At 47.8% G+C, this 20,000-nt stretch overlaps 3 protein-coding genes across 3 annotated transcripts in view; 2 read left to right on the top strand and 1 right to left on the bottom strand.

Moving 5' to 3' along the window:
• napba (N-ethylmaleimide-sensitive factor attachment protein, beta a) overlaps positions 1–2,655 on the top strand; it is a gene marked incomplete at its 3' end in the record, with an annotated part of 10,130 nt that extends 7,475 nt beyond the window's left edge. Inside the window, exons 9-10 of the mRNA XM_084470776.1 lie at positions 2,273–2,341; positions 2,503–2,655. Of these exons, the coding sequence (XP_084326902.1) occupies positions 2,273–2,341; positions 2,503–2,655 (222 nt within the window). The remainder of the gene's footprint in view (positions 1–2,272; positions 2,342–2,502) is intronic.
• A 1,973-nt stretch (positions 2,656–4,628) lies between these two features.
• On the top strand, positions 4,629–19,631 carry cdc5l (CDC5 cell division cycle 5-like (S. pombe)). The gene is made up of 19 exons (XM_084470749.1): positions 4,629–4,811; positions 6,435–6,538; positions 7,635–7,796; positions 9,149–9,276; positions 11,310–11,409; positions 11,514–11,640; positions 12,746–12,837; positions 13,491–13,635; positions 13,960–14,145; positions 14,542–14,690; positions 14,863–15,040; positions 15,569–15,733; positions 15,872–15,952; positions 17,312–17,563; positions 17,789–17,896; positions 18,367–18,456; positions 18,685–18,816; positions 18,899–18,979; positions 19,080–19,631. The coding sequence occupies exons 1-19, from the start codon at positions 4,767–4,769 to the stop codon at positions 19,188–19,190; spliced, it is 2,436 nt and encodes an 811-aa protein (XP_084326875.1). The 5' UTR covers positions 4,629–4,766; the 3' UTR covers positions 19,191–19,631.
• A 99-nt stretch (positions 19,632–19,730) lies between these two features.
• The window catches only part of supt3h (SPT3 homolog, SAGA and STAGA complex component), a 7,476-nt gene continuing 7,206 nt past the window's right edge, over positions 19,731–20,000 (bottom strand). The window contains exon 11 of the mRNA XM_084470773.1: positions 19,731–19,842. Within this exon, the coding sequence (XP_084326899.1) occupies positions 19,801–19,842 (42 nt within the window). The 3' untranslated portion in view covers positions 19,731–19,800. The remainder of the gene's footprint in view (positions 19,843–20,000) is intronic.

Below are 20,000 nucleotides of genomic sequence, written 5' to 3'. Positions count from 1 at the left end.
CCCCGCCACATAGCGAGCCTCTGTACGCCATGTCACTGCCACATAGTGAGCCTGTTGGGAACGCCATGTCACTGCCCCGCCACATAGCGAGCCTCTGTACGCCATGTCACTGCCACATAGTGAGCCTGTTGGGAACGCCATGTCACTGCCCCGCCACATAGCGAGCCTCTGTACGCCATGTCACTGCCACATAGTGAGCCTGTTGGGAATGCCATGTCACTGCCCCGCCACATAGTGATCCTCTGTATGCCAGGTCACTGCCACATAGTGAGCCTGTTGGGAACGCCATGTCACTGCCCCGCCACATAGTGATCCTCTGTACGCCATGTCACTGCCACATAGTGAGCCTGTTGGGAACGCCATCTCACTGCCCCGCCACATATTGTGCTTGTTGAGAACGCCATGTCACTGCCCTGCCACATAGTGAGCCTGTTGGGAACGCCATGTCACAAAAGGCTCATGTCACTGCCACATACTGAGCCTGTTGGGAACGCCATGTCACTGCTCTGCCACATAGTGAGCCTTTTGGGAACGCCATGTCACTGCCCCGCCACATATTGAGCCTGTTGGGAACGCCATGTCACTGCCCTGCCACATAGTGAGGCTCTGTACACCATGTCACTGCCACATAGTGAGCCTGTTGGTAACGCCATGTCACTGCCACATACTGAGCCTGTTGGGAACGCCATGTCACTGCCCTGCCACATAGTGAGGCTCTGTACACCATGTCACTGCCACATAGTGAGCCTGTTGGTAACGCCATGTCACTGCCACATACTGAGCCTGTTGGGAACGCCATGTCGCTGCCCCGCCACATAGTGAGTCTGTTGGGAACGCCATGTCACTGCCCCACCACATAGTGAGGCTCTGTACGCCATGTCACTGCCACATAGTGAGCCTGTTGGGAACGCCATGTCACTGCCCTGCCACATAGTGAGCCTGTTGGAAATACCATGTCATTGCCCCGCCACATAGTGATCCTCTGTACGCCAGGTCACTGCCACATAGTGAGCCTGTTGGGAACGCCATGTCACTGCCCTGCCACATAGTGAGTCTGTTGGGAACGCCATGTCACTGCCACATACTGAGCCTGTTGGGAATGCCATGTCACTGCCCTGCCACATAGTGAGCCTGTTGGAAATACCATGTCATTGCCCCGCCACATAGTGATCCTCTGTACGCCAGGTCACTGCCACATAGTGAGCCTGTTGGGAACGCCATGTCACTGCCCTGCCACATAGTGAGTCTGTTGGGAACGCCATGTCACTGCTCCACCACATAGTGAGCCTGTTGGGAACGCCATGTCACTGCCCTGCCACATAGTGAGCCTTTTGGGAATGCCATGTCACTGCCACATACTGAGCCTGTTGGGAATGCCATGTCACTGCCCTGCCACATAGTGAGCCTTTTGGGAACGCCATGTCACTGCCACATACTGAGCCTGTTGGGAATGCCATGTCACTGCCCTGCCGCATAGTGAGTCTGTTGGGAACGCCATGTCACTGCCCTGCCACATAGTGAGTCTGTTGGGAACGCCATGTCACTGCCCCGCCACATAGTGAGCCTTTTGGGAACGCCATGTCACTGCCCTGCCACATAGTGAGTCTGTTGGGAACGCCATGTCACTGCTCCACCACATAGTGAGCCTGTTGGGAACGCCATGTCACTGCCACATAGTGAGCCTTTTGGGAATGCCATGTCACTGCCACATAGTGAGCCGGTTGGGAATGCCATGTCACTGCCCTGCCACATAGTGAGCCTGTTGGGAATGCCATGTCACTGCCCTGCCACATAGTGAGCCTGTTGGGCTAACAGAAACCTGTGGGGTCAGAACCCCAATTCTCAGTCTCCCAGGTTACATATCTGCTGGCCAGAGTTACTATTATATAATGAATATAGAATACTGTATTATAAATATGATTTACTGTTTGTAATAACTGCTTTGTACTTATACTGTATTTTCTAACTTAATAACTGACTTACATACTTGCTTACTTACTCGCTTAGACCTAGTTACTTAATTGCTCACTCACTCACTTACTTACTTAAAATATTACTTAATTACTTACCTATTTACTTACTTACCTACTTACTTACCTACTTACTTACTTAAAATATTACTTAATTACTTACCTATTTACTTACTTACTTACTTACCTACTTACTTACTTACCTACTTACCGACTAACTAACTAACTAACTAACTAACTAACTAACTAACTATTCAGTTCTGTTCTCCGTGTGTATCCCTCACTGTGGGTTCTGTGTCCAGCTGGCCATTGAAAAGTACGAGGAAATGTTCCCCGCCTTCTCAGACTCCAGAGAACTCAAACTGCTCAAGGTAAAGGCCGTATCACAACACTTATCCCACGTGTACTTCAGCCCGTGGCTCATTTATTCACGAGAATATATTAACTTTGAGATCGACGTCAGTTGATTACACTAGTAGTAGCAAAGCGCGCGAACGGAGCAAATCAAGTGGTTGTTTTTGTGTTGCCGTAGAAACTGCTTGACGCCCACGAGGAGCAGAACAGCGAGGCGTTCACCGAGGCCGTCAAGGACTTTGACTCGGTGTCGCGTCTGGACCAGTGGCTGACCACCATGCTGCTGAGGATCAAGAAGACCATTCAGGGAGACGCTGGGGACCTCAAGTAAAGCAGAGCGCCAAGAAAGGGATGGGGGAGGAGAGGGTTTAGAACGGGATAGATACAGGGAAGGGAGGAGGAAGAAGAGGGTTTATAACGGGATAGATACAGGGAAGGGAGGAGGAAGAAGAGGATTTATAACGGGATAGATACAGGGAAGGGAGGAGGAAGAAGAGGATTTATAACGGGATAGATACAGGGAAGGGAGGAGGAAGAAGAGGATTTATAACGGGATAGATACAGGGAAGGGAGGAGGAAGAAGAGGATTTATAACGGGATAGATACAGGGAAGGGAGGAGGAAGAAGAGGATTTATAACGGGATAGATACAGGGAAGGGAGGAGGAAGAAGAGGATTTATAACGGGATAGATACAGGGAAGGGAGGAGGAAGAAGAGGGTTTATAACGGGATAGATACAGGGAAGGGAGGAGGAAGGAGGGAGGACAGGAAATGAGAGGCTTTGAAAGACACAGAGAATACACAGGGAGGGAGGTAGGGAGAGAGGGAGGGAGGTAGGGAGGGAGGGAGGGAGGTAGGGAGGGAGGGAGGGAGGAAGAGAGGGAGGGAGGGAGGGAGAGAGGGAGGAAGGTAGGGAGGGAGAAAGGGAGGGAGGGAGAGAGGGAGGGAGGGAGGAACAGAGGGAGGGAGGAACGGAGGTAGGGAGGGAGAAAGGGAGGGAGGGATTAAGGGGGAGTTTTCAGTTGTACATATCGATCTGCATGTAACCCCCAATGACCTGGCCCTTAACCCTCTGTTAACGTTTCCCAGACCCAACAGTATTGGTTTGTTAGCACTGGACATGATAATGTTCAAAATAGCAAAATTGTGTATGTGTGCGTGTGTGTGTGTGTGTGTGTGTGTGTGTGTGCGTGTGTGTGTGTGTGTGTGTGCGTGTGCGTGTGCATGTGTGTGTGTGTGTGTGTGTGCGCGTGTGTGCGTGTGTGCGTGGGTGTGTGCGTGTGTGTGTGTGTGCGTATTGGTGTGTATTTGTGTGTGTGTGTGTGTGTGTGTGTGTGTGTGTGTTGTAGTTTGTGTGTCAGGTGAATTACAAAAACAGTGAACGGGACTTTGTGCAACTTATATCAGAGAAATATATAATAAAAAAAATATGATGTTATTTATAACAATAATTATAATTGCTATTTATTGTCACTGCAGAAGATGTATATTCTTTATTTTGGTGCTCAGTGTATCAGTCTGTCTAAATGTCTCCTCCTGCTCTCGTCAGACTCTTGCCCAGAGGTCGGTTCCCCTCTGATGGGGGTTGTGTTCTGGCCAATGAGTTAACATTATCCCCAGATGTTCACCTCTGCCATTTTGCTGCCTTGTTTGTGCATGTCTAATGTCGGTTGGTGTAAGTGTGTCTGTGTCGTGTTGATATGTTTAGAACACGCGTGTAACCTGGTATAATTTGTAACGTCAATAAACAATGTACCACAGTAAACACAATATGAGATAATTGTTGTCTTATATATTCTATTATATTTTGTTGCATGGGAGAGGGTAAAACTACTATAAATTAACAATTACATTTGAAAACAAAGTGAAATTAGTATCCATCTCACCATAAAGAAATGTAATATGTAATTAGACTGAGCAGAAGTGCTAGCCTTAATCCTTAATTTACAATATTTACACAAAAGTAGTCCATTTATTATTAGTATTATTATTGTCATTATGTGTTAGGAAACTGGAATTAAAGTGATGCTCATACAGACTCCATCATATGTAGGAAGATATGCCTTAAATGTCATGGTTACTGTGTGGAATATGTGAAATTGGTAAAAGAATAAAAAGAGCACTAATATCAAATTTCTAAAATAGTAATGCAAAAGCTAATTGTGGGTCAAATGCCAGTTTTTTTTTCAGTTTTCCAGACGTGTGTCTGTCTACAGTGTTGTGGTTAGACAGTCCAGCAGGGGGAGTACGAGGCTGAATCAACCAACCCTCTATGACACAACTTCCGGTGGGTTGTTTCCGGTCGGAACACGTTTGTTAGTTCGTCACTAGTTTGTGTTCGGTGTTCGTGTTATGAATGTGGATCGTGTAGAACAAGCTACGTGGTGATCTGAAGACAAATAACGGATTCTTCTTAAAGAGAGAGAACAACGCGCCGCCAAGATGCCGCGAATCATGATCAAAGGAGGCGTGTGGCGCAACACGGAGGTGGGTCCCGCGGCTAGCGCGGAGCTAGCGCCGAGCTAACGCTAAGCTAACACATTCAAACCTGCGGCTTCATGAAGCCAAGCGGGCTGGCTGGGTTTGGCCATTAAGTGTTTCTTTGTCACACCAAGATATAACGCAGAAAGCTGCACGGAAATGAAGTTGAACACATATTTTGTAGACTGAAGCTAAAGGCGCTACCAGTAGCCTCATCTCCATGGTGATGGTGATGATGATGGATACAATGATGATAGAAAAATACCAACTCAGTGTTACCATGAACTGGTATCTGTCAAACGAACTGGTAGTGGTATCTGTCCATGAACTGGTATCTGTCCATGAACTGGTAGAGATATTTGTCCATACACTGGTAGTGGTATCTGTCTATGAACTGGTATCTGTCCATGAACTGGTAGATATTTGTCCATACACTGGTAGTGGTATCTGTCTATGAACTGGTATCTGTCCATGAACTGGTAGAGATATTTGTCCATACACTGGTAATGGTATCTGTCTATGAACTGGTATCTGTCCATTAACTGGTAGAGGTATTTGTCCATACACTGGTAGTGGTATCTGTCTATGAACTGGTATCTGTCCATGAACTGGTAGATATTTGTCCATACACTGGTAGTGGTATCTGTCTATGAACTGGTTTCTGTCCATGAACTGGTAGATATTTGTCCATACACTGGTAGTGGTATCTGTCCATGAACTGGTATCTGTCCATGAACTGGTAGATATTTGTCCATACACTGGTAGTGGTATCTGTCCATGAACTGGTATCTGTCCATGAACTGGTAGATATTTGTCCATACACTGGTAGTGGTATCTGTCCATGAACTGGTATCTGTCCATGAACTGGTAGATATTTGTCCATACACTGGTAGTGGTATCTGTCTATGAACTGGTATCTGTCCATGAACTGGTAGATATTTGTCCATACACTGGTAGTGGTATCTGTCTATGAACTGGTATCTGTCTATGAACTGGTAGATATTTGTCCATACACTGGTAGTGGTATCTGTTCATGAACTGGTATCTGTCCATGAACTGGTAGATATTTGTCCATACACTGGTAGTGGTATCTGTCTATGAACTGGTATCTGTCCATGAACTGGTAGATATTTGTCCATACACTGGTAGTGGTATCTGTCTATGAACTGGTATCTGTCCATGAACTGGTAGAGGTATCTGTCCATACACTGGTAGTGGTATCGGATGTGATAAACGGACCGATATGGAAGCTCTACAACAGCTTGTGTCGTCCTCTTTGTATCGGCATGCTTTTGGTTTCACTAAATCAACGTTTATAATGTGAATGCGACCTTCTGTCCATCAGTATGAAGCCTTCAGTCTCTTCATGCTTCACTGACTTCTGGACAGAAGGTCTAGAAGGTCGTGATGCCAGATCCCCGCTCGCGGCTGTGTGCGAAGCACGAATGCATATCCCATACGTACGATTGGAAGATGGGATTTATGATGAACGATTATAGTTTTTTTTCAAGAAGTGTTTCCAGATTTTTATTATGTGTTTAACCATAATCCACCCCGTGGCTCCCTCCCACACCACCGACCTGTGCACTTCAACGATGAAACCTTACCGGTCCATGTGTCTCCGTCCAGGATGAGATCCTGAAGGCGGCGGTGATGAAGTACGGGAAGAACCAGTGGTCCCGTATCGCGTCGCTGCTGCACCGCAAGTCGGCCAAGCAGTGTAAGGCCAGATGGTGAGTGTCTGTAAAACATCTAACCAGTGTTGTCTCTAATGCCGCTTTTCCACCGCCAGTACCTACTCGACTCGACTCGACTCGCCACGCCTTATTTGCGTTTCCATTGGCAAAAAAAGTACCTGGTACCTAGTACCGGGTACTTTTTTTTAGTACTACCTCCGTCGAGGTTCCATGCCAGCGGAGTAGGTACTTTTGTGTGACGTAAACAGGCTGCTGGTAACTGATTGGCCAGCGGCTGTAAATGGGAATATTCGCTCAAGTTAAGTTGTGTCCGGCGTGGTTGGAGTCCACGAACCCGCTCCCGAGGGGGACACTGATCAGCGTTTCGCCGTGTGTGTCGCTCCTTTCCCGGGGCTAGAGTTAGGCTGCGCGTCGTTATGTGTGTCGGGCGTGGTTGTGTGTGTCCGGCGTGGCTGGAGTCCACGGACCGGCGTTTCGCTGTTTCGTTTCAGTGTCGTTCCTTTCCTAGGGCTCGAGTTTCGCCTCTATCAACGTTACCGTATGACAACAATAGACGCGCAGTCATTGCGCTTTTTATTTTATTTTATTTTATTTCCCATCATAACCTTTCCCGGGAATCAGGAAATAGTCTTGATCAGATTCAGATTTCCCGGGAATCGCGTCTCCCGTGATTAAAACCTAATGACGACCCGCCCATGGTGGAGAGGTTCTTTTCTACGACCCGCCCACATTGAAGAGGTACTTTTTTAGATGGAAACGCAACCAAACCGAGTTGAGTCGAGTCGAGTTGGTACTGGCGGTGGAAAAGCGGCATAATAAGAACGACCATGTAATGAAATGTATAAAACTGTCTATACGTGAGGTACAGGCAGTATGTTAAGTAGTTTCATAAGAAGGCAATGGACATGCAGACAAAAGGTTTTGATTGTGTATTTCAAAGACAAATGAGAGATCTTTAATACATTACAATATCAATAGTCTACTAAATCACAAGCTGATGGCTAGTCCGTCATTCAAATCTAAAGTATATCATGCATAAATATTAGTACGCTAAAAGATAGACAAATCGACAATGGCTAGAGAATGAGAGACGATGTCCTCAGTGGTTCTCCTGTTCCCACCCTGTCTGTAGGTATGAGTGGCTGGACCCCAGCATCAAAAAGACAGAGTGGTCCAGAGAGGAGGAGGAGAAGCTTCTGCATCTGGCCAAGCTGATGCCCACCCAGTGGAGAACCATCGCTCCAATCATCGGCCGTACCGCTGCCCAGTGCCTGGAGCACTACGAATACCTCCTGTAAGAACCCATAACATGGCCTCCAACCTGTCTGTAGAGAACTAAAATAACCCATAACATGGCCTCCAACCTGTCTGTAGAGAACTAAAGAACTCATAACATGGCCTCCCACCTGTCTGTAGAGAACTAAAGAACTCATAACATGGCCTCCCACCTGTCTGTAGAGAACTAAAGAACTCATAACATGGTCTCCCACCTGTCTGTAGAGAACTAAAGAACTCATAACATGGTCTCCCCCCTGTCTGTAGAGAACTAAAGAACTCATAACATGGTCTCCAACCTGTCTGTAGAGAACTAAAATAACTCATAACATGGCCTCCCACCTGTCTGTAGAGAACTAAAGAACTCATAACATGGTCTCCAACCTGTCTGTAGAGAACTAAAGAACTCATAACATGGTCTCCCCCCTGTCTGTAGAGAACTAAAGAACTCATAACATGGTCTCCCACCTGTCTGTAGAGAACTAAAGAACTCATAACATGGTCTCCCACCTGTCTGTAGAGAACTAAAATAACTCATAACATGGTCTCCAACCTGTCTGTAGAGAACTAAAATAACTCATAACATGGTCTCCCACCTGTCTGTAGAGAACTAAAGAACTCATAACATGGCCTCCCACCTGTCTGTAGAGAACTAAAGAACTCATAACATGGTCTCCCACCTGTCTGTAGAGAACTAAAGAACTCATAACATGGTCTCCAACCTGTCTGTAGAGAACTAAAATAACTCATAACATGGTCTCCAACCTGTCTGTAGAGAACTAAAATAACTCATAACATGGCCTCCCCCCTGTCTGTAGAGAACTAAAATAACTCATAACATGGTCTCCCACCTGTCTGTAGAGAACTAAAATAACTCATAACATGGTCTCCCACCTGTCTGTAGAGAACTAAAATAACTCATAACATGGCCTCCCACCTGTCTGTAGAGAACTAAAGAACTCATAACATGGTCTCCCACCTGTCTGTAGAGAACTAAAGAACTCATAACATGGTCTCCCACCTGTCTGTAGAGAACTAAAGAACTCATAACATGGTCTCCCACCTGTCTGTAGAGAACTAAAATAACTCATAACATGGTCTCCCACCTGTCTGTAGAGAACTAAAGAACTCATAACATGGTCTCCCACCTGTCTGTAGAGAACTAAAGAACTCATAACATGGCCTCCCACCTGTCTGTAGAGAACTAAAGAACTCATAACATGGTCTCCCACCTGTCTGTAGAGAACTAAAATAACTCATAACATGGTCTCCCCCCTGTCTGTAGAGAACTAAATAACCTGTCTGTTCATGATCATGTATTCCCTTTGTGGGGCGGGCGAGTGTAAAAGCTTGAGGTGTTTTCGTTTCCAGAGACAAAGCTGCCCAGAGGGACAATGAGGAGGAGGGGGGCGATGACCCCCGCAAACTGAAACCAGGAGAGATCGACCCCAACCCTGAGACGAAGCCCGCCCGGCCCGACCCGGTGGACATGGACGAAGGTGCGCCTACCCAGACACTGTCCTGAACAAGTGCTCCTCTGACAGGCAGTTCTGCTTTAGTTTTAGTCGTAGACTTTTGACTAAAATGCACTTTAGTTTTGGTCATATTTTAGTCACCTGAATTGTTTGTTATAGTCTACTTTTAGTTGACTTAATATCATAAATGTAAAGCATTATTGAGACAAAAACATATATTAACCTGATATTATGGATTCCTATCAACTGTATCAATCATTAAAACAAAGACCTCCTCTTCAAAAGTCCATCCATTTTGTTATGGCGTCCTCCCCCTTGGTCTGTTGTTCTGGGATGCATTAGCTTTATTTGCCCTCAGTAGCCCATCCTTGTCTTCTGTATCTGTGAGGTAGAATAAGGGTGGGTGGGAGTGGAGTTCAGATTGTTCTGTCTCTCATCCACTCTCGGCTTTCACTCGCACACACACCTCCAGGTTGGCTCTATACTACATTGTAGGGGTGTACGGTATAAACTGTATAGAAAGTACACCGGTGTGAATTTGCGCTACTTGCGGATTTTGACGAATGCATCTCAGACATCGCTTCCGCAGGCATTTTCCAAAGCTTAAGACAAAAAAAGCCAGCGGTGGAATAAGATAACAAACCCTTCACTGTTTACCTGTGTATGGACTTTGACTCCGAACTTCGTTATTCGAATATAAACAAATATATATATAATATTCGAACAAATATTAGGCCGCCCTTAATATTCAAACCTTTTATGGGCATTATTTTTTGTAAACGGGACGTAGACCGACTCATTTCATGGATTCCTGTGAGACCAGGTTGCCTTAATTACATCTGTTGCATATTTAAGGTGAAAACTAAATGTCAAGGGAAAGAGGCGGTGGTTGCAAACAGTATTAAGATCGCTTATTAAGTTCACTCGTTGCTTATAATGGTTTATTCGTTTCCCAGTGTCATTTACTTAATTTAGAAGACAGTTTTGTTCATTTTTGAATTGTAAAATAAATAAAAAAAATTGAAGTTGCGAGTTTTTTAAATTTTTGGAAGCAAATTTTTGGGCTGTACCCACGGCCCAAAATAAAGAACAGCCGAGACAATATCCTTAATTCAAACATGCGGTTTCATTTGGCCTCAATTGGCTACAGATGCGAACTTGGATTGAACATGCGCAACAGGGATTTCTAAAGGTTACTGTACAGTGGCAGAGACTGCAGGAGCTGAAACATCACTACGGTAGAGCTAAGAAGGTTCTACGAGCGCTTCAGACCAACCTTACCAACGAAGGACGTACGAAAGAGATTCGTAGCAAAGAACGTTTTGGGAAACACGAGAAATGTTAAGGTAGAACTTAAAGAAGAGGTTACGAATACCGGCGCTCATGCGCATGGTAAGGCTATGTGCACGGTGTGCCAACTTTTTTTATGAGATAGAGACCCTCTTAAAGATGAAAAAAATTAACATACCGTGATATAATACCATTACCGTCTATGCCTCAAATCATACCGTGATATAAAAAAAGATCAAGTGTGCTTACCTTTGCATGAATTTCGGGATGACTCGTCTGCAAATGTCACTTCCAGTTGTGTCTGTTCTCTTGTTGACATGTCTTTATGCAAAGCAGCCATTGCATGCGGCACGAGCAGTCTAACTTCCCTTAAAAATATATTAGTTCTGATTGAATCTCTTCCCAAATCGTCCCGCTAACATTTTTCGTCACGTTTTTTTTATTCGTGACAAAAGTGTATATAGATTTTGTCATAGTTTTTGTCATAATAAATATATTTCTATTTGGTTACTCCCATTTTCATCAGCATCAACATTTTGTTGGCGAAAACTATGACGTCAACTAAATGAACACTGCCTGGAACCAGACAGTAACACAGATGAAACTGCATGTTATTAAAACCACCTTCAGAACGAGCAACAGACAGCCACAATAAACATCAGGCCCCCGACTGCGTTCATTGGTTCTGTGGATGAGCTTTGAAGACTTTGTTTTGTGTTGAAACCTTTCTGAGCTGCGTCCTGACTGTGTTGTGTGTATGGACCCAGATGAGCTGGAGATGCTGTCAGAAGCCCGTGCCAGGCTGGCCAACACCCAGGGTAAAAAGGCCAAGAGGAAGGCCAGGGAGAAGCAGCTGGAGGAGGCCAGGTAAGCCTCTAAACCCCCCCCCGCCACACGCCGTGAAGTCCAGCGGCCCTGACCTGTGACGGGCTTCATCACCACTGCTCTGTTGTTGTTGCTCCTCCCACCAGGCGCTTGGCTGCGCTGCAGAAGCGCCGGGAGCTGAGGGCGGCGGGCATAGATGTCCAGAAGAAGAGGAAGAAGAAGAGGGGGGTCGACTACAACGCCGAAATACCCTTTCAGAAGAAACCCGCCCAGGTGACCGCCGCATTTGAAACACCTTCCGGACCCTGCCCGGGTCACCATAGCATTTAAACACCTTCAGGACCCTGGCCAGGTCATCTTAAACACCTCCAGGACCCTGGCCAGGTCATCTTAAACACCTCCAGGACCCTGGCCAGGTCATCTTAAACACCTCCAGGACCCTGGCCAGGTCATCTTAAACACCTCCAGGACCCTGGCCAGGTCATCTTAAACACCTTCAGGACCCTGGCCAGGTCATCTTAAACACCTCCAGGACCCTGGCCAGGTCATCTTAAACACCTCCAGGACCCTGGCCAGGTCATCTTAAACACCTTCAGGACCCTGGCCAGGTCATCTTAAACACCTCCAGGACCCTGGCCAGGTCATCTTAAACACCTCCAGGACCCTGGCCAGGTCATCTTAAACACCTCCAGGACCCTGGCCAGGTCATCTTAAACACCATTAGGACCCTGGCCAGGTCATCTTAAACACCTCCAGGACCCTGGCCAGGTCATCTTAAACACCTCCAGGACCCTGGCCAGGTCATCTTAAACACCTTCAGGTCCCTGGCCAGGTCACCATAGCATTCAAACACCTTCAGGACCCTGGCCAGGTCATCTTAAACACCTCCAGGACCCTGGCCAGGTCATCTTAAACACCTCCAGGACCCTGGCCAGGTCATCTTAAACACCTCCAGGACCCTGGCCAGGTCTCCGCAGCAGGTGTGGTCCAGCTCTCCAGGTGATGGGCGTTTATGTCGATGGTTTACTGGCAGTGAAGCCTGGCCTTGATGACCGCTTTATGTCTTTTCCTTCTAGAGCTGCATGGGATATTGAACTTGCAGTATGAATGATTCTAATATCTCTAGTCCCCTGGCTATAATACAGTGCACACTGAGCTCCTTTCTGAGAGAAAGATTTATCTATGAAAACAACAAGGGGATGCAGTGGAACAGGTCTAGCATGCTCCTGTTTTATCACAACTATTCACTCAAAACAATGAACACAATTAGATCAACTGGTCAGATTGAACCATGTATAAGAGAGATTGCGTTAGTATTGGATCCTCAGTGTGGATAAACAAGCTGTCTCTTTAACGCTGGCTTGTGTTTCCTCTGTAGGGCTTCTACGACACCAGCATGGAGGAGTACAACGCGCTGGAGCCCAACTTTAAAAGGCTTCGCCAGCAGCACCTGGAAGGAGAGCTACGCAAGTCAGTCCCACTCAGATCCACACTGCACACTCTCTGTACCACACTACACACACTCTGTCCCACACTACACACACTCTGTCCCACACTACACACACTCTGTCCCACACGGAACCACACGGCACACACTCTGTACCACACTACACACACTCTGTCCCACACGGAACCACACTGCACACACTCTGTCCCACACTGCACACACTCTGTACCACACTGCACACACTCTGTACCACACTGCACACACTCTGTCCCACACTGCACACACTCTGTACCACACTGCACACACTCTGTACCACACTGCACACACTCTGTCCCACACTGCACACACTCTGTCCCACACTGCACACACTCTGTCCCACACTGCACACACTCTGTCCCACACTGCACACACTCTGTCTCACACTGCACACACTCTGTCTCACACTGCACACACTCTGTCCCACACACAGACCAACTGTACACTTTACACACTGTCCCCACACAGACCAACTGTACACTTTACACACTGTCTCCACACAGACCAACTGTACACACTCCTACACAGACCCACACTTTACACTCGACACAACATGCAAAACATTGAGCTAAACAAACTGAGGCTAAACAGAGGGAAAAAACCCATTATGCAAGGACTAAAGCGGTGTGTTTGTGTGCAGTGAGCGCGAGGAGCGGGACAGGAAGAAGGACAAGCAGAAGATCAAGAAGAAGAAGGAGAACGACCTGCCGTCTGCCATCATCCAGACCAGCGGCGTGGCCGAGTTCACCAAGAAACGCTCCAAGCTGGTGCTGCCGGCTCCGCAGGTAGACATGATGGAACTCGTATATAGAGCTCCATGGATCAACCTGAGAATAGCAGCATGCATGCATCAATGCATGCTTGACCATTGGGAGGATTAATTCCCCCCAATTTTGCTGACAAACCTGAAAGTATATGCTTGACTGAATATGTATGTATGTATGTATGTATGTATGTATGTATGTATGTATGTATGTATGTATGTATGTATACTTTAAATACGTTGTATTACTCTGCAAGTTGGATAGGAGTTGGTATATGAAACAGTGTATAGCAGGTGCCCGTGGCCAGAGGCAGTATAAAGACTGGTCCCTCTCCGCATGCCTCAGATCAGCGACGCGGAGCTGGAGGAGGTGGTGAAGGTGGGCGTGGCCAGCGAGGCGGCCCGCCAGGCCGCCGAGGAGAGCGAGAGCGGCAACTCTGCCTCCTCTGCCCTCCTCTCCGAGTACAACCTGACCAACAACCAGGGCCTGCGCACGCCCCGCACGCCCGCCGCCCAGGACAAGATCATGCAGGTAGAGTCTTCCTTCCCGCCGTTAACTGACCCCCACGTAGACCTGCTGAGGTCTGACCCCCACGTAGACCTGCTGAGGTCTGACCCCCACGTAGACCTGCTGAGGTCTGACCCCCATGTAGACCTGCTGAGGTCTGACCCCCACGTAGACCTGCTGAGGTCTGACCCCCATGTAGACCTGCTGAGGTCTGACCCCCATGTAGACCTGCTGAGGTCTGACCCCCATGTAGACCTGCTGAGGTCTGACCCCCACGTAGACCTGCTGAGGTCTGACCCCCATGTAGACCTGCTGAGGTCTGACCCCCCTAGTGTACGTATGTACCTCATGATCCTGTGTGTGTGTGTGTGTGTGTGTGTGTGTGTGTGTGTGTGTGTGTGTGTGTGTGTGCGTGTGCAGGAGGCCCAGAACCTGATGGCTCTGACCAACATCGACACGCCCCTGAAGGGGGGGCTGAACACGCCGCTGCACCAGAGCGACTTCAGCGGCGCCACCCCGCAGCGGCAGCACGTGCAGACGCCCAACACCGTCATCACCACGCCCTTCAGGTACACCGCCTCGGGGGTGGTTATTATGGGATGTCTTGTGTTGCCCTACGAACTGCCCGTCTCTCTGTACTAGGTGGTGGACCTTTTAGTCTCGCCTGCGTCATTAACGGAGGTTTGAGTTTTAAACCGAGAGCAGCCGTAACCTCGTGTCACGTCCCCCCCATCCCTGTAGAACCCCAAGTCAGGGCCAGGGGTCGGAAGGCCTGACCCCCCAGGCCGGAGCCGCGGGGGGCCTGACCCCCCGCGGGGCCCTCACCCCCGGCACCACCCCCGGCCGCACGCCCCTGAGGGACAAGCTCAACATCAACAGTGAGGAGCAGCTGGCGGACCCGGCCTACGCCAAACACCTGGTACGTGGCCACGCCCTCACCCCCCCCCCCCCCCTCACCCCCCCCCCCCCCCCCCTCACCCCCCCCCCCCTCAGTCTCGTTAGAGCCGGGAGAACCCAACACACACGTTTTAAAGGTGCTGGAGGTGAGAGTTGTGCAGAGTGCAGAACACAGAAGAAATGTCTTTTTCCTCCACCGTGGAGAGGTGATAAAGCCCTTAGCCTCAGCGTTGGACCTGAATGTGATCCGCTGACCCCTGAACCAATCAGGGAAGAGTTCAATTCAATTCAATTCAAAAAACTTTATTTGTCCCCAAGGGGCAATTGAAGACAGACACGCAAAGCAGCAACATTTACACAGGACAAGCTTAGTTGCAACATACGACAAGACAATTGTGTTAGTTACTGACTGATAAGAAACACAAGGCATAGTTATTTACAAATATACAGTGGTATATAAATAATTTATAAATTGTTGCCGTGGTTGGTCAGTACAGAAGTGAGCCCTGTTTCCCACACTGTGCCTCTCCCCCCCCCCCCCCCCCCACAGCTGAGGGAGAGCCTGCAGCAGCTGAAGCAAGGCCTGATGTCACTTCCCGTTCCCAAGAACGACTTTGAGATTGTGCTTCCGGAAAATGCAGAGAGCGGGCTGGATGACACGGAGACGCCCGTGGGGTTCATCGAGGACGCCAGCGACGTGGAGAACCGCAAGCAGGTAGTCACCTCCTCGGCGGGAGTGCTGGGGACATGGTCACACACTCATGCAAGATGCACGCATTTTGATTTGACGGTGTGAACAGTGCTTTTCAAAGCTGTGTGTGTGTGTGTGTGTGTGTGTGTGTGTGTGTGTCAGGCTGTGCGGGATTTAGAGCGAGAGAAGGAGCTGAAGCTGCGTCACACTGCGGTGCGGAGGAACCTGCCAAGACCCACAGAGGTGAGTGACCGACACGCCCCCCGTCGGACAGATGGACGCACGCTTACAGCCAGCCCCACACGTGGACCTTAAGGCCAACATCCTGCATGAAAAACTATTTGAATTGACGAAGTGCAACTCTTTTTCTGCCTCCTACAGATCACATGTATCTGAATTGTATGCCTTAAAATTTCTTAAATTGATTAATTGGATTATGCAACCAATAACCACAAATGCAAACTGTGCAACCCCTTATGGATGTTTTTGCAGCACCCACAGCTAGTGCGTCGGGGGCTGGCGGCGTCTTCTCGTCAAATAACAGCTACTTGTTTGTCGTAACGTTAATTTCTGTCTACTATGGGTAAATGCAACTTCACCCAGTTCTGGCTCCAGAACAGCACAACTACAAGAAAACGCTCAAATCAGGAACTTTAGGTATCAAGGCAGTAGAGTCGCATGAGAAGTCAGAAAAACATAAAACCGCTCCAACAGGCCATCGGCAAACGTGTGCCGTCACCCAACACTGTTCAGTGGTCACACTGGGAGCATCAACAGGTTTGCTCTGGACCCACACTGCACAAACGACTCCTGCAACTCCGTAAAGGTTCCCAAGCGCTCTGGTTCCCGATGGCGTGCAAGTGGCGACGCGACCATATGACCCAGACGAAGCATAGCTCACGTCAGCGTGACGTGTTGAAGTTCTGAAAACCTACCTTGAGTCAGTAGTGTCGTGTTGCGTTGTTGCAAATAGGTTAGTCTTTCAGAGTACTACTTTGAAGGAACCTATAACACGTGATTATATTAATTTGTCGTTCTTGACACAAAGTCACGTGCTGGATTCGATCACACTCTGATACTAAAGTATAATGTTCCCGAGACGGCCTTACCACACCTGGTTCCTGTAATGATAAGCCACATTACTATGGAGGGAACATTTTGTCTGCGGCTGGTTCGAGACGTCTGGTTACCTGTTTTTTAGACTTTCTGACAGACGTACAGCGGCCAATTAACAGAGTAGTCGTCTACAGTGTCTCTACGTTTTTTGTTTAATGAAGCATCAAATATTATACTCAACTCTTGCGTACACACAGTTCTGTGTAGTCATGTTCTGTTGAATACATTTATTTACTTTGCAAGTAATTCTGGGACTTGGATTTTCCTTCATATCCTTTGTACTTTTTCTGGAGGTGAAATAGGTCTTAAAAAGTCTTAAATGTGCCTGGTTGAAACCTGCAGAAACCCTGCTTATACAGTTTGGTGTCTGCATTGGAGAATGCTCTGAATGCTTTCGGAGGTCCAAACCAGTGGCACAGCAGAACATCTGACTGATACATGAAGAAATGACTATTTGTGATGACATAACGTTCCTTCTTCTCTCAGGTCAACGAGTCGGTACTCAGGCCCGCCTCTGTGGAGCCCCTCTCTGACCTCCAATTGGCCGAGGAGTTGATCAAACAAGAGATGATCACCATGCTGCACTTTGACTGCCTGCACCATCCGTCAACCGCCTCAGCCAGCCAACTGCAGCGCAGCAAGTCCAGAGGGCCCGCCTCCACGTCCAACAACGCCTCTCACATCGCATACCTGGAGTCCAACAGCTACCAGCCAATCAGCACAGAGGAGATGGAGCAGGTGACCACACACTCCATCAGGATGGTTTTTACCTTTCAGTGTTTCATTGAATTGAATTGAATTAATTAGGGATGGATCAATGTAGTGTACTATTGCTCCTGAGATAGCTGTTTACATCTTTTCATGCAGGCTCCTCATAACTTTTTATCAGTATTCAACATGGGCCTTATAGGTCAAACATCGCTTTGCAAATGTTCGCCGTTCACTGTCTGTGTGTCTGTGCAGGCCTCCGGTCTCCTGGTTGCGGAGATGGACGTGGTGAAGTCCGGGATGAGCCACGGCGACCTCAGCATGGAGGCCTACAGCCAGGTGTGGGAGGAGTGCTACGGCCAGGTAAACGTTAGGGATGAGAATAACTCAAATTTTTCATGGTCGAATAATCAGTGGGTGGTATGAACGAATAATCGATTATTCGATGTGTGCCGACATTCACAAAGGCAGCCATGGACCATCGGCAAGAAATCACTTCATATCTTAAATGCAAAAAAAACAAACTTTAACAGTGATCAGTGTTTGTGTTGTAATAGTGCTACAGAACCAACATTAGTTCCGTCCGTTAATTCTTGTTTATTTGAATGGGAAAAAATGTTAATGGTCCAAATGTTAAAAATCGACTTTGACCCTCAAGAACGAATAATCAAATATTCTGACCCATCCCTAGTTAACACGGCTACATTAATGTCTTCAGCCTTCTGTGGACTCTGTACTGATTCAACCAGACTTCTCCTTCGTCCTCCAGATGGGCAGGTTTTAAATGACCGACACACACTTATCCAACAGCATGCGTTCCTGTCCTTGTGTAGGTGCTGTACCTCCCGGGCCAGAACAGGTACACCAGAGCCAACCTGGCCTCCAAGAAGGACCGCATTGAGAGCCTGGAGAAGAAACTAGAGGTAGGCCCGCACTCCTGAGCCCATTTTATGTTCTCTCACTTTGCGTTGCATGAAGGTGGTCGTTTTTTCATCAAGAGAAAGGGCAACGTAAGTGTCTCCTTAAGAAGCCTTCTTACTGAATTATAGCTACTTAGCAGCACACTAGAGTTAGTGTTGTGTCAGTGTTTATACTCTGTCTCCAGCCCACTCATAACGTAAAGCCATGGTGTTGATCCTCTGCTCTGATAGGTCAACCGGGGTCACATGACGGCGGAGGCCCGCAGAGCAGCCAAGCTGGAGAAGAAACTCAAAGTACTGCTGGGAGGCTTCCAGTCCAGAGCACTGGGACTGCTGAAGCAGCACAACGAGCTCTGGGAGCAGGTACCCCCAGTCCTCTACCTATAGACCAGTAACCAGTCCTGTGGTACCAGTGGGTGCTGACACTACTCTGTGTGTCCACCAGGTGGAGCAGGCAGCGACGGAGCTGCAGACCTTCACCCAGCTGAAGAAACAGGAGGATCTGGCTATACCCCGACGACAGGAGGTGAGGACGCACACCAGCCACTGACACTCCTGTCCTTAAGTTTGAAAAACAAAACGTGAACGTTGACGTTAATGCGTCGCTCTGACGGCGTGTGTTTCAGGGCCTGCGGGAGGACGTGGAGAGGCAGATGGAGAGAGAGCGCGAGCTGCAGCACCGATACGGAAGCCTCCTCATGGACAGAGAGACGGTCACTAACCCCCAGAAGTACTGACTCGGTCCGCACCCGCGTTTTAGTGTTGCCCTCTCGGCCGATTCTCCTGAACATCAGTTCTAGAACATGCTTTACCTTTACACACATTCCAGGACGGTTCATCAGGTCGTTTGGGCGCAGTGTTGCCAGATTTCCCAGTTTGGTTGGGAAATCTGGCCCAATCTGGCAACAGTGCTTGGTGTTTGAGTCCAGTTATTGAATCTATGTAACTGGGCCTCAGGTGACGATGTGATGGTGGCCTTGATACAGACATGCTTACTGCTCATCTAACTTCACAGTAACAACGGGGACAAACATTTAGTGCTCCTGTAACGTATCTTCTGACTGATTAGAACATGTGTGTGGCCGCTAATGTAATTGTTGAGTGATCTCCTAGGCTTTGTGAGCATGCTCAGTCGAGGTATTGGATTCTGTACTAGTGAACAATAAAGTTACTTTTTGAACAAAGTTTTCCTGAACTGTGTCTGAATGTTTGGTTACAATTAAGGTCGTACAATAATGTCAGTTGAATGAAGTAGCATTTGAATGAATGGCCGGACCAATAATTAATGTTATTTTAATGTTCAAACAATAAAATTGTAGGCAAAATCAGTTGAAGTACGAGGAATCCTCAGCAGGTCAGAAACATCATTCCGCTGCGGCGATAGGCATTCTGGGAAATGAAATACATTTAGATTAAGTACAGTCGCAATCAAGTTGGTCGGTTTTGTTTAGCCAACAGATGACCAACATTAAAATACACAAAAAGTAAAAGGTATTGCCGCTGAAAGTGCCACGTCACACTCAAAGACCACCTCCGTATCAGGTCCC

This window comes from Micromesistius poutassou (genome assembly GCF_964030765.1).
Source record: "Micromesistius poutassou genome assembly, chromosome: 7".
Classification (NCBI taxonomy): Eukaryota; Metazoa; Chordata; class Actinopteri; order Gadiformes; family Gadidae; genus Micromesistius; species Micromesistius poutassou.
Note: the sequence above shows the minus strand (reverse complement) of the source record. Positions and strands in the feature narration are given on the sequence as shown.

What these genes read in the sequence shown, in the direction of transcription:
- cdc5l (XM_084470749.1), top strand. Translation starts at nt 4,767, where the DNA reads ATGCCGCGAATCATGATCAAAGGAGGCGTGTGGCGCAACACGGAG. An exon ending in AAGCAGTGTAAGGCCAGATG is followed by an intron (nt 6,539 to 7,634) that starts GTGAGTGTCTGT and finishes CCCTGTCTGTAG; the next exon opens with GTATGAGTGGCTGGACCCCA. An exon ending in AAGCAGCTGGAGGAGGCCAG is followed by an intron (nt 11,410 to 11,513) that starts GTAAGCCTCTAA and finishes TCCTCCCACCAG; the next exon opens with GCGCTTGGCTGCGCTGCAGA.